The sequence below is a fragment of the Rhea americana genome, unplaced genomic scaffold, assembly GCF_003343005.1.
Source record: "Rhea americana isolate MKP2758 unplaced genomic scaffold, rheAme1 scaffold_644, whole genome shotgun sequence".
NCBI classification, from domain to species: Eukaryota; Metazoa; Chordata; class Aves; order Rheiformes; family Rheidae; genus Rhea; species Rhea americana.
Genome location: NW_028186806.1, coordinates 25,641 through 36,967, shown reverse-complemented (window position 1 = coordinate 36,967; position 11,327 = coordinate 25,641). Strand labels below are relative to the sequence as shown.

At 49.9% G+C, this 11,327-nt stretch overlaps 1 protein-coding gene across 8 annotated transcripts in view; it reads left to right on the top strand.

Moving 5' to 3' along the window:
• The window catches only part of IKZF4 (IKAROS family zinc finger 4), a 36,629-nt gene that overhangs the window by 2,315 nt on the left and 22,987 nt on the right, over positions 1 to 11,327 (top strand). For 5 of the 8 annotated variants that reach the window (XM_085320611.1, XM_085320608.1, XM_085320613.1 and 2 more), the window contains exons 1-2: positions 8,048 to 9,541; positions 9,650 to 9,704. The exons of 1 other annotated variant lie outside the window; for it this stretch is intronic. In XM_085320611.1, coding sequence (XP_085176737.1) covers positions 9,665 to 9,704 — 40 coding nt within the window. In that variant the 5' untranslated portion in view covers positions 8,048 to 9,541; positions 9,650 to 9,664. Of the gene's footprint in view, positions 1 to 8,047; positions 9,542 to 9,649; positions 9,705 to 11,327 lie in introns of those variants that run through there. 2 more of the 8 variants (XM_085320609.1, XM_085320614.1) reach the window with 2 other exon arrangements.

Below are 11,327 nucleotides of genomic sequence, written 5' to 3'. Positions count from 1 at the left end.
GGGGGTTCCTGTCTTGTGGGGGTCTCTGTTTCGGATGGGGGTGAGCGTGTGTCAGGTGGGGGGAGGGTCTCGGGCGGTGAGGGCTGCTTTGGAGGGGGGTCTCACGTGTGGATGGGGGTCTGTGCCGCAGGCGTGGGAGCAGGCAGCAGTGTTTTGGGGAGCAGTGGGACCCCCCGATGGCAGCACAAGGTGGAGGCAGTGGGTGTCAGGGGCTGGGGAGGGGGGTCTYCCTGTGCAGCCGCCCCCGGCATCGCTCTGGAGCCCTGTGCTCCGGCCGGCTATGGGGCTGGAACCGCTCCCTGGCCCTAGATGGGGACGTGCCCGGAGCGTGAGAGGGGGCTGCAGCCTTGGACGAGGCAGCTCCGGAGGATTAGGGAGCGGGAGGCGCCTTGCCGCCTCCTCTGGAAAGTGGAGATATCCAAAATAGAGCTCACCTCGCACGTCTGAGGGTTGTGCTGGGAAAGGGGGCTCGGGAGATGCCACCTCCAGTTCTCCAGCAGTGCAGTTGTTTGAAATGACATTTCTTGGAAACAATAGGTTTCACCTGAATGACAGTGTTTGCAGGCTGATGTGGCCTCGGGTACAGGGAGGAGCGTTGGCAGCCGATTTATTTTAGAGCTTTAGAAACATCACTGAAGTTCTTTTTTTATTATTATTATTTATTCTGTTATATCTGGTTCTTTGGAAGGATCTAGCTAGCTGTCCTTGTTTTGGAGTTGTTTCTACCTGCTTTATTCCCTTTTCTGCATGTGTTTTCTGGAATGTCAGGTTGTACAAGAGAAATGTTTTAGAACGTATTGCGTTTGGGTTTGTGGAGTAAGCCTTTTCTGAGAACGGCATAGGCAAATATGTGGTACGTTGTCTTGCTTTGGGGTGACGTGATCGTGAAATGCAATACCCCGTTGTAACGCACCTGCCTGCGCTGGTGGCTTTGAGGTTAAGTCTGCTGTAGGCTCCTCTTTGCAGAGGGTAGTTTAGCTGTTGGGTTCCGGATGGAGTTTTCCTGACTAGTTCGTAAATGGTCTCTTCACATGGCTGGTTTACAGGGATACTTGAATGTAAGGTTCATCCTCATCCTTCGTTTGACCCAAATGGTATTTCCTGAGTACTTACTTGTGTCCCCCGTTACCAACTGTGTAGAAATATATTTGTCCTGGAAACCTTCTCCAAACCTCTGCGGAGGAAGTACCATTTTCCTCCCCACACAGGTAGGGAGCTAAGACACAGGGACTACGTTATTCCACCAGCTCACGAAGAGCCTTTGGGGTGGAGCAGGAGATCAGGCACAAGTTTCCCATAGTTTGGAGATAGTGTCCTAGATGCTATATGACTTTGTTTTTGTTTAATGCCTCCTGAAAAGAGGTGTGGTACAAATTTTCAACTCGGTTTGCTTGTAGAGACTAAGAACTCATCTGTCATCTGTTGAATGGCGCCTCAGAGCTAACTTTTCTTTTTTTTCTTTTTCTTTTTTTTTTTTTTTGTTCTGGTACTGGTAGTTTCGGACCCAGACAGGCTTTTAAGCACTTAAGGCAGGGAGTGCTGACTTGTGAAGACACCAGAAAACTCTGCCACTGTGTCCCCCTCTGGGACAAGCGGCTGATTAGGCAGCATGTGTTCGTTTCCACYGCAGCTGGATCTGGGGCCTCGTGCAGTCCCAAGAAAGGGCCTTATGCAGATGCTCTGCTAACGCACCTGCTGCCCCAGCGGTGCTTGCAGAAGAGGGATCCAGCGATCTAAGTGWGGCAGGAGAGATCACGCGAAGAGGCAGCAGTAGCTCTATGGAGAGAAGCTCTTGGACCAAAAGCTGCTGTTGGCGGCTCCGCTGTAAACTTGTTCTCTGCCTGCTTCATGGTTGCTCCTTGCTGAGTCTTGGCCCTTGGGAAGGGGTGTGTGCTTGCTTGGCTTAGAAATCATTGTGTGCTGATCCTGTGCTATACACACCTGCTCGTGCGCTATGGACCTAGTCCTGCCACGGGGTATGTTCTTGGCCTCTGAGTGTGYCTTGGTTTCCCTAGCTGTATGGCAAGGCTGGCACGTGCTGCTTGAGAGAGCTGGAGGGTGGAGGAGGAGTGAGTGGCCAAGGAAAAGCACAGCTTTAACCATAAAGTGTGTAAAACGCTTCAGGCAAGCACCATCCCTGCKTTCTGCTTGGTGTCCACGAGCGGCAGAGGCAGGTTTGTCCAGGACTAGCTTGGAGGTACGTTCCTGCTGTTTGTTAAGGTCCTGGTAGAGACAAAATAGCTTGTGATGCCGTGTGTTAGCGGGTTGGGTAGGGACCGGGGGAGGCTGATGTCCCGCACGACCTGCTAACCCGCACCACCGCGCCAGGGCCCCTCCGGTCGTACCCTCGGCCTGTTTGCCGGCAGCGGGGGGCCGCTCGCGCGGGCTCCCCTCTCTCGGCGGGCGTGCGGCTGGGCCGGGGGCTGTCGGCAGGAGCAGGAGAGGATTTTCTTCCCAGCGCCCAGCACCGCTGGTGCGTGTGGCGACGGACCCGGCAGAGATGGGATAACGATTTTTAGCCTCATCTTGGCTTTCGCTTCCAAGGACTCGAGGAAACCTGAGAGGCCTCAATTAGCCAGYGTGAAAGGCCAAGCTTTGGAGACCTTGTAAAGGTGTCACTGTTCGGGGAGATGGGAAGGGGGAATTATGCGGACTGCTAGGCCCAAAAGCATGAATTCCTCCGAGGGGCACTGGTCTGGCTGGCGCGGGCTGTTTACACAGCAGCAGCCTGTGTTCTGGGAAGAGAATTACGGGAACCACAGAGACAGACGTGGTCTCTGAGCCTGAGGGATGGAGCTGGGGTTGTCCAAGGTCACTGGAGGGGAAGGAGGCAGAAAACGCAGGACGAGCAAAAGGAGGGAGCATGCATCCAGGGGTGGATTAATTTTTTTCTGTTCTCAGTGGATCAGTTCCACTTAGCGCGTGTGTATGTGTCATTAGTGAAGTTGGGCCACAGAACTGTAGCGTTCAAAAGTGCAGCCTGGCTTCTATTTTTAAAGGTCAGTGTCTTTTTCATATTGTTGGGAGGAATGTATCTGTCTGTGAGTCCGTCTAGGTAAATGCTGAAGAAGTGACTTCTTTTTCCTCCTTCCATTGCCAGGGGAGTCTCATGAAATGTAGCACGTCTTTTCATCTATTGTAAGTTCAGCTTAGTTGCTCGTGGTAATTATTTATTCGTATTGTGGTGATGCCTAGAGGGCACAACATGGATTTAGATGCTGAACAAAGACATGGTAGAAGATGGCCCTCGGTGCGCTTTGAATAAAAACTTTGTTGAAGTCGATGGATCTCAGGCATCTGTTTAAGATCAGCAGTTTTACATTACGCTGTTTTATAGGGCTTTTTCTGTCAATAGGCTTTGAAATAAAATGGTATCAGTGAATGGGCAAGCGTCATGTTCTGTCGTGTTAGCTTTGGGAGAAGTTCTGTCTGGGGAGGAACTTTTGCTGTGCTGTATTAASATTAGCAAACCTAGCGTCTCTGCTTCGGTGAGAGATGGGGCTGTGTGTTTTACGTGTAAATTGCTGGACTCGTTTTGATCACTGGCTCGATGCTTGCGTTTGGAGCTCCAAAGGGGTTGTCTCTCTCCTCCTCTGTTTTATCGTGCACTGGTTTTATTTGTGAAAAGGACAGAGATTGCATCCACATTTGGTCAGCTCCTGGGGTAAGGCACCTCAAACGTGGGAGCTGGTGAAGAGATGCACTGGCAGCGTCTCYGTAAATAAAGAGTGGGGTTGCTTGCGGGGGAGGAGGGTACCGAGCTTGTCTTYATGGTTTATGGTGCTGCTGAGAGGCAGAAGATTAGCTTTGCTGTTATGATAAACCTCCAGTATGAGTGGTTTACAAGTGGAACGTAGGAAGTTTTTCTTCCCATCCCTAAAGCAATAACTTATAAATATTTTTGTTTACTCTATCCCACCAATGTTACATGGCATTGCTTCATTCAAATGTAGCCTTTATTATAAATGCCCAAGAAAATTAAGGGTCTCTTCCCAATTCAGCAATGAGTAGTTGTCAGCTGCTGTCCTTCCAGATGGAGAATTGCATCAAATTATTATTTTTTTTTAGCAATGACACTTCATCTTATTTAATAATATATTTCAAAATATGGAAACAATGGGAACTATTTTGTAATGGATAAAACATGTCACAATGCTTCAATTTTTGCYTTTGAAAGGCGGGTCCGTTTACTTCTGACTCTGTTGAATCGCTTTAAATGTGGTCTTCCCCAGCGCGGTGAGGCTCTGCCCTACCAGCTAACGGTGCCAGCCGCCACAGAACATCAGCACACGCATGGTGCTCTGCAAGCCACTTCTTGGCACTCGGTTCAATGACACTTGCAAGATGTGGGGTTTTCAATAAAAGAAAACCCTTGCCCTGAGCTTGATTTTTTGAAGCGTTTCCAGTGACACAAACTTTTTTTTTTTTTTTTGAGCAGATGGTTCGTTTAGCTAACTTCTATTTGCAGCAAAGGTGGAAAAAAAGTCCTCATGTTGGAAAATAAAGTGCAGCTAATGGAAACAATGGTTTGGGAAAGAGAAACTGCAGGGACCTTTACAGCGCTTACTAATTCTTGCCCTGACAGGAGGCTCTAAGATGTTCGCTGTGACCGTGTCTCCACTGCACATCTTTCTCGTGGGCGGTTTGCTTCTGGGGATGTCCGTGTAGTGGCGCCTGGTTCCCGTGAAGCCCCGAGCTGAGGTGTCCTTCAGCAGGGAACCGGGAGTCCGACSCGGCTCTGGGGAAGGCCCGCCGCAGCCTGATCCAGCGGGAGCGAGAGTGCCGCCCGGCAGCGGCAAGCAGGGGCCGGGACCTCGGCGCTGGCTACCCTCGCGTCAGTAAGTCCAAGGCTGTCGGCCTCAGCACGGTGCTCTTCTCTTCAGTCAGGGTGTCTTGCTGGAGYTGTAGCTTCTGCCTGCCCACTGTGAGCAAGCGTAGCTGAGCTGGTGGCTTTAAGTTGACGGGCTCTGTTGGGGCTTCTTGCTGTGGGTGTTRAGGAGGAGATGAGAGTGATGGGAATCCAAAGGAAAAGCTGCTCGTGCTGTGGGCGCAGTTCAGAAGCGTGCGCTGCCTTTGGTCCTGCAACATCAGCGAGTTTCCACAAGGTTTCCACAAGGCACAGCACAAGTGCTGAAATCTCCGTGAGCTTCTCGGTCCGGGTGAGGCTCGATCTCCTTGGGAGAAAGGTTCRAGCGAGTCTGTGTTAGCACACCTGGTGCTGTGAGTACCTGGCTGTTCTTACATTCCTCGCTGGGGGATCTTCGTAGACCTTACAAGCTGGCACCACGGCAGAGTGGACGCTGCCGCCTTTGCAGTTAGTTATTAGGCCTGGTGGAGTCACCGAAGCAGGACGCTTTCCTCTCCTCTTGCTGTTTGTTGCGCTGATGTTGTCTGTTAACTGTTTTTGTGGCACGAAAGCTGAAGAATGCTCATTTTTMCGGTTTCCCAAGGATCCTCCCATGTGCTGCAGCTCAGAGGGTCCAGTCCAATCAGGGAATTGTGGTGTCCTCAACCAGGGTGTTTCTGGAGAAATGATCCGTGCCGTGCAAGTCAGCTTTGGGTGCTAGGGAAGCTGGGGAACGGGGACATGCTATAAGGTTTTGATATTTGTGGCTGATCGCTATGCAAATCCGGTGCAAGCTGCGTATTTTACCCTCTTCAGGGGGTTAATATTGTAATGTTAATAATAACCTGGCGGACATCTCAGTGTAACTGGGTTGGAATGTCATGTTCTCTTCCTGCAGTCATGGTATCTGGAGTTGGAGAAGTCTCTCGCTGCTGATGCTGAGTGTGCAAAATCATTGCACAAGATTTGAGGTATAACTAGAAGCCACGGGGAGAAATCAAGAGGGGAAGAAAATAGACTGACTTCCTTAATGACCACAGAACCAATAGGACTTAAAAACTGGCTCCCAAGGCAACTGATGGAAGCCCTGTTTTGGAAGACACTTAAAAGTAGCCTGCAGGCTGGGGAAGGACAGGCTAGGTGTGATCTAATGAGACTTTTTCCATCTCTAGAATTCCTCTGTTATCCGAGTAATAAGCACACAAAGATCCAGCCCTTCTCTCTGTTCGGTAAGGTGTTCCAGACCTTGCTTTCTTCAGAAGCCTCTCTTGTTATTAGTGCAAAGGACATTCACAAATTGCATCATGCTGAGATGGAGGTTTTCTTTCTTTCTTTTTTTTTTTTTAATTGGGCTAGTTCTGAGGAATTTTTTTCCTTGAGTGTTGTCACTTGGGGAAAAGTCCTTATTTCAGAAGGGAGGAGCGCGTCAAGCAGTTCTGAAAGCACGCTACTCTAATTTTAATGTGCTTCTGTTTCTAATTCCCAAGTTGATGATCACACCTGAAAGCTGGGAAGAAAGTCCATGGATTCAGATCTGGTCTCTGTCACCTTTGCAGATGTAAAGATTTGTCACGGGTTTGAATCCCCAGCAAGCTGTGTGATCTGCATCCCCTTGCAAAGGGGGGAAAGCTCCGTGCGCTCGGCTCGGGCTCCGCTGTGCCGGGCGCTGCCCTCCAGGGAGGGTCTGGTCGCTCGAGGATGAGCGATGCTCGTTGCTCTTCGCTGTGTGGTTGGGGGTCTCGGTGCCCCCGGCGCTCTCTGTTACAGCCGCTCCCGCAGTGACTCGATCTCAAAGTGCTGCCGGTTTGTAGAGGGAGTCGGGGAGGGGGCTGCTCTTCCAGGCTCGGACGCAGAGCGGCTGTGAAGCGGTGTCGAGGGCGAGCTCGGAGGTGGGGAGCACCGCTCGCGGCGCGCAGGCACAAGCAGGAGCTGCGTCCTTTGAAGTCGCCTGTCTCTCCCGGGGATGTTGTTTCACCCAGGCTGCGTTGCAGAGTTTGAGATCGAGAGTTCTGGCATTCCAGCTGTTCAGCCTTTTTGTGGTGCTTTTTGAAATTAAAAGGATTCTCGGAACATAAAACCATTTCTTAGCCAAAGGTCGTTATGAGCTGCTGTTACATATGGCTATAGGTTCACATGAACTAGGTGCTATGTTTACCAAATGTAGATACTTTTTCTAAATTGCAATTTCTAGTTGTGGAGGCCTTATGCTCTGCTAGAATTAAAGGCAATAACTGCTGACATGTGGTTCAGGGCTCCTGAAATGCTCCAACGTTTTTCTCTGGGTCCGCTTTTAAAATACAAAGGAGCGGGGAATCAATCCTTTTTATTGCACACCATCCTGTTAGTGTTAATGAGACTGCTTGCGTGAGTAGGAAGGAGGAGTTGCGGAACGAGCTCCGTAACTCAATTGCTGTTGACTGATTATTAGCTACTTACTTTGAGGAAAATTAACTTCTCGGGCTAATTCTTTGCTGCCTGTTACTTGCGGTTTAAAGAAGACTCCAGGGTCCTCGTCGCTCTCGGCGTCACCCAAGAGCCCGAGGGTTGAATGGGTCCCTTGGACCACGCGGAGCCTTCAGGACCCGCTGCTTGCTGCCCGCTGGCGGGGTTTGGGGAGAGGGGGGATGCCGGGAAGCTCTCCCTCTCCCGTGTGCGAACGCCGCGTCTGTCGGAGGAGCGCTGGGCCTCGGGCAGCAACGGCTGCGCTGACGGCTGCAAGGAGGTGTCGGTTCAGAGCGGTACCAAACGCCTGGTGCTGAACTGAGCAACTGCTTGACTTAAAATAACCAAAGACTAAATATTTACCTTGTTCCTACAAAAATATCTTCTTCAGAGCACAGAGAGAGTCATCTTTAGGACAGTCTCTTGGCACTTTGTCATTTTTTTTGAAATCTAGTATTTTCAAGGGCTTCTGCAGAGTAGGAGAGAGAGAGGGCTTTCTAAATAAAATTGATTTTCATTAATGCGTTGCATGCCCTTTGTGCAAAGCAGACAGATCTCCGAGTGCGCGCGCGCGCGCGTGTAACTCAGAAAAGCAAAATTACGGGTTCAACAAAAATAAAACTGCAGGATGTGTTTTAAACCACAGTTACTGTGTAACCCAGCGCTTGAGAGAGATTTCAACCTAAATTATTTTCATTTTGTAAAGTTAATGGCCACTGTGGGATAGGAAGGGGAATTCTAAGTGCTCAGCTTTTTCTCTGCTGTGCAGGCTGAAGAACTGGATAACGGCAAATTCGTGACAGCGAATTCCCAGCGACAGCGTCCTGGGAAGTCGTCTTCAGTCCTTCTGATACACGCCCCGGGACTGGACCGGATTTAAACCGATGCCCAGCTAGGGAAGACGCTGCCTTCTCAAAACCAGCAAGTCCCCCACGTCAGGATTTTAGTTAAGTGGAGCATAGTGAGAGCATTTTTTCTTAATTAGCATAAAGCAAGCAGTCAGATCCGATGGGTTAATAAGCCCAGACTAATACGCCTTGTCCGCATCTGTATTTATCTCGAGCGGTACACTGCCAGGAGCAATACTTGTACAACTTATTTCAGTTCATTCGAGAAGCAGTTATTGTTAAAAATCTGCTTTTAAAAGGAGTGCCGTCAGAAGAGAATGACTGATTTCTTTCAGCTCAGAAAAGGTACCAAAGTCCCCTTAGGAAGTCCCGTTTCTTTATCAACTCGCTTCAGTGTCTTGCTCGTTTAAGAAAAGGAGAGAAAAGTTAGTATCGTTACTTCTTTTTGTGTGTGCTCACACTTTGCAAATCACATTTATTTCCCTTTCAAGGAGACGATTCATCTTTACAAATTATTGCTTTTTTTAATTGTTCTCTGCAGCAAACGCTCCGTTTCCGAATGTATCAACTGCCAATTATGGTGTGAATTCTAAACAGCAAAACTCATGTTTTTAGAACTGTACTCGTTTTGCTTTTTAAACAGCAAATGTAATTGACAAATAAAAAGCCATTTGAATGTATAAAATGTTCATTATCTCTGCAGGGTGCCAAGCTGCAAAATATAAGGCAGATTTCCCTTTTATTTTGGTGTGGTCTTTGGAATGGCTGTTGCGAGACTGCTCAGCAGAGCATTGCGTGTTAGCATTCAGTCTCATTGCCCCAAACCCGATTCCTTTCATTGATAAAATGAAGCTAAACGCCGCAGCTGAGCAGTTTCCACGTGCGGGAATGCGGTGCYGGGTGTGCGAGCAGAGGCCGGGCGCGGAGGCAGAGGCCGCCGGGGGAAGCGCGCTGCCCGTGCACACCTCGCTCTCCGGGCTCTCGCGCCGGTGGCTGTTTGTCCGTCTGGAGCAGTGGGGTCTTGGTTGGGTTTTGCCGTGTCGGATGTGCGGGAGAATTGGCAGCTGCTTTTGTCCTGCTTGGCTTTAAGGACTAAAGCCGCTTGACAAGCGGGTCCCCGTGCGAACGCGGCGGRGCTGCGGTGGTGGCGGTCTGCGCACGGAGGCAGGGGTGAAACGCTCCGTGTCTGCTGTGGCCTTAGTCCGCAGCGCTGAACTCCCATAGCCGCACTGCGGTGACCGCTGGACTGCGGTTGCTGCTAATGTYGGCTTCTGCCCTCCAAGAGGAGGGCCTAGAAAGCATGTCTCTGATGAGAAAGTGTAAGTTTAGTCCCACTGGGGTTGACARTGAAGTCAGTGTTGATGGTTAAGCCCAACACTGCAAAGCAGCTTTCAAGAGACTTGGGGTGAGTAACCTGTCCGTCCCAAGAAGCTGCTCGGTGGTGTTCTTGGAGGAGGAGTGTCCAGGAAGCTTCTCGAGGCTAACTCTGACTGAGCTCTGCTTTCTCTTTCAGCAAAGTACCTTAAAGATGGATATAGAAGACTGTAATGGACGATCTTACATATCTGGTATGTCTGATCTTGATTTTTGTCAGATATTTTGGGTTGCTAACGCTTCAGAGTGCTCAGTGTCTTCCTCTGGGCCTAAGCTGCCCTGTGTTAGGTTACTTAGCCACTTAGCCCCAAGGCTGGGCTGCTGTTGCCCTTGCAGATTGAGCACTGAAGCATGTTTCATTAAGTATCTGAAGAGTGTTAATGCCTGCCATGATAAACAGGTAATTGCCAAAAAAAAAAAAGGTCTAACTAGGCTGATCCTTGAAAGTTTGCACTGAAGTTTTTGTGCTCGACTGTTCACATGCTGGTCTGTTCAGTGGCTGTCAGTTTGCTGGCTCGGCAGCTGTAGGTGAGATCTCAAGCTTTGCTGCAAGCTGAAAGGAGAATGTATTTGCTGTGATGCCTGCAGTCCCAGCGCTGCAGCGTCGTGGGGGAGGCTGATCGCTCTGTCGGGACTCCCTGGTTATGCTAATGAAACGAGTGTCTTGTTCTCCCGTTGGTCCTCTTCGTCTTTACAGTGAATGCACTATGCCGAAATTGCAACTCCAGAAAAGTGTGATATTTAAGACCCCCACAGGTGATCTCAGCTATGCACCCTGCCAAGCCCAGCACTATTGTTTATTAGTGTATGTTAGGATTAAATCCAGGCTGAGTTCCAAACATAAAACCATGAGCCGTCCGCTGGGAGAGGGGGAGACTGAGTGGGACTGACCTAAATGTCAGTGGTGGAAGTTGTTGGTTTACCAGACTACTCGGTAACCAGCAGCATCACACAGATGTGAACTGCAGTGTCGTGGGTCGAAACCATTGAACGCCTCTCWCTGTCGCTTCCTGTGTGACCACTTCCAGAAGGGTCCTCCAGGGCACCGGTGGGATTAATAGACTAGTTGGTTGCCTATAGAAACCTGGCTCGTAGCCTGTATAGGTCATACGTGAAAGCTAGTTTGGCGGGATTTGTTCTTATCTCTGGGGAACTGGTGTTTGCAGCATAAAAACACCTCAGTTTGTCTATCTTTGCTCAGGAAAGGAGTTGGACTAGAGTAAGATGTGGTGTAGATGCAGAAGTTATGAAGCCACGTGGGGCTCTTGTGATTAGCTAATCTGGCCTCCAGTATGAGAGACAAGGACGTTTCTGTGTTAGGACCGTGAACTGGAAGAGCTGCGGGGTGCTGGGGTGAATCGTTCAGCAGGGGTGAAGGTCAGAAGTTGAAGAGCGTGGAAAGGGAGAGAGGACCCCGGCTGTTGCGCCTAGCAGTCGCGGTGGTGAGAACTTTGCGCGTTGACAGAGCTGCACAGGTGCCCTTCTGCCATTCCCTTTTGCATAAATCATGTTGTATCTTGCCCGTTTTGACAAAGTTCATCCTTGGAGTTATTGTGCCCCCCTTCTTTCYGTGAAGATTTCCTTCGATCCCCGGAGGATCTGTGCTTGGATTAGATTTTTGGCTCTTCTCAAAGCACTGTTCGCRCTGTACTTTGCTGCTTGGGTTTTGGTTGCCAGGATGCCTCCATTAAGTAACAAAATGCTTCCCTGAAGTTGGCTGATCACGTCGTGCCAGGGTGACTGCCTGCTGAAAGCGGCTGCTTTGTTAGTTTAGTTCAGTTTTCTGTTTAGCAGAACTGCATCCTCCCGGCTCTTGC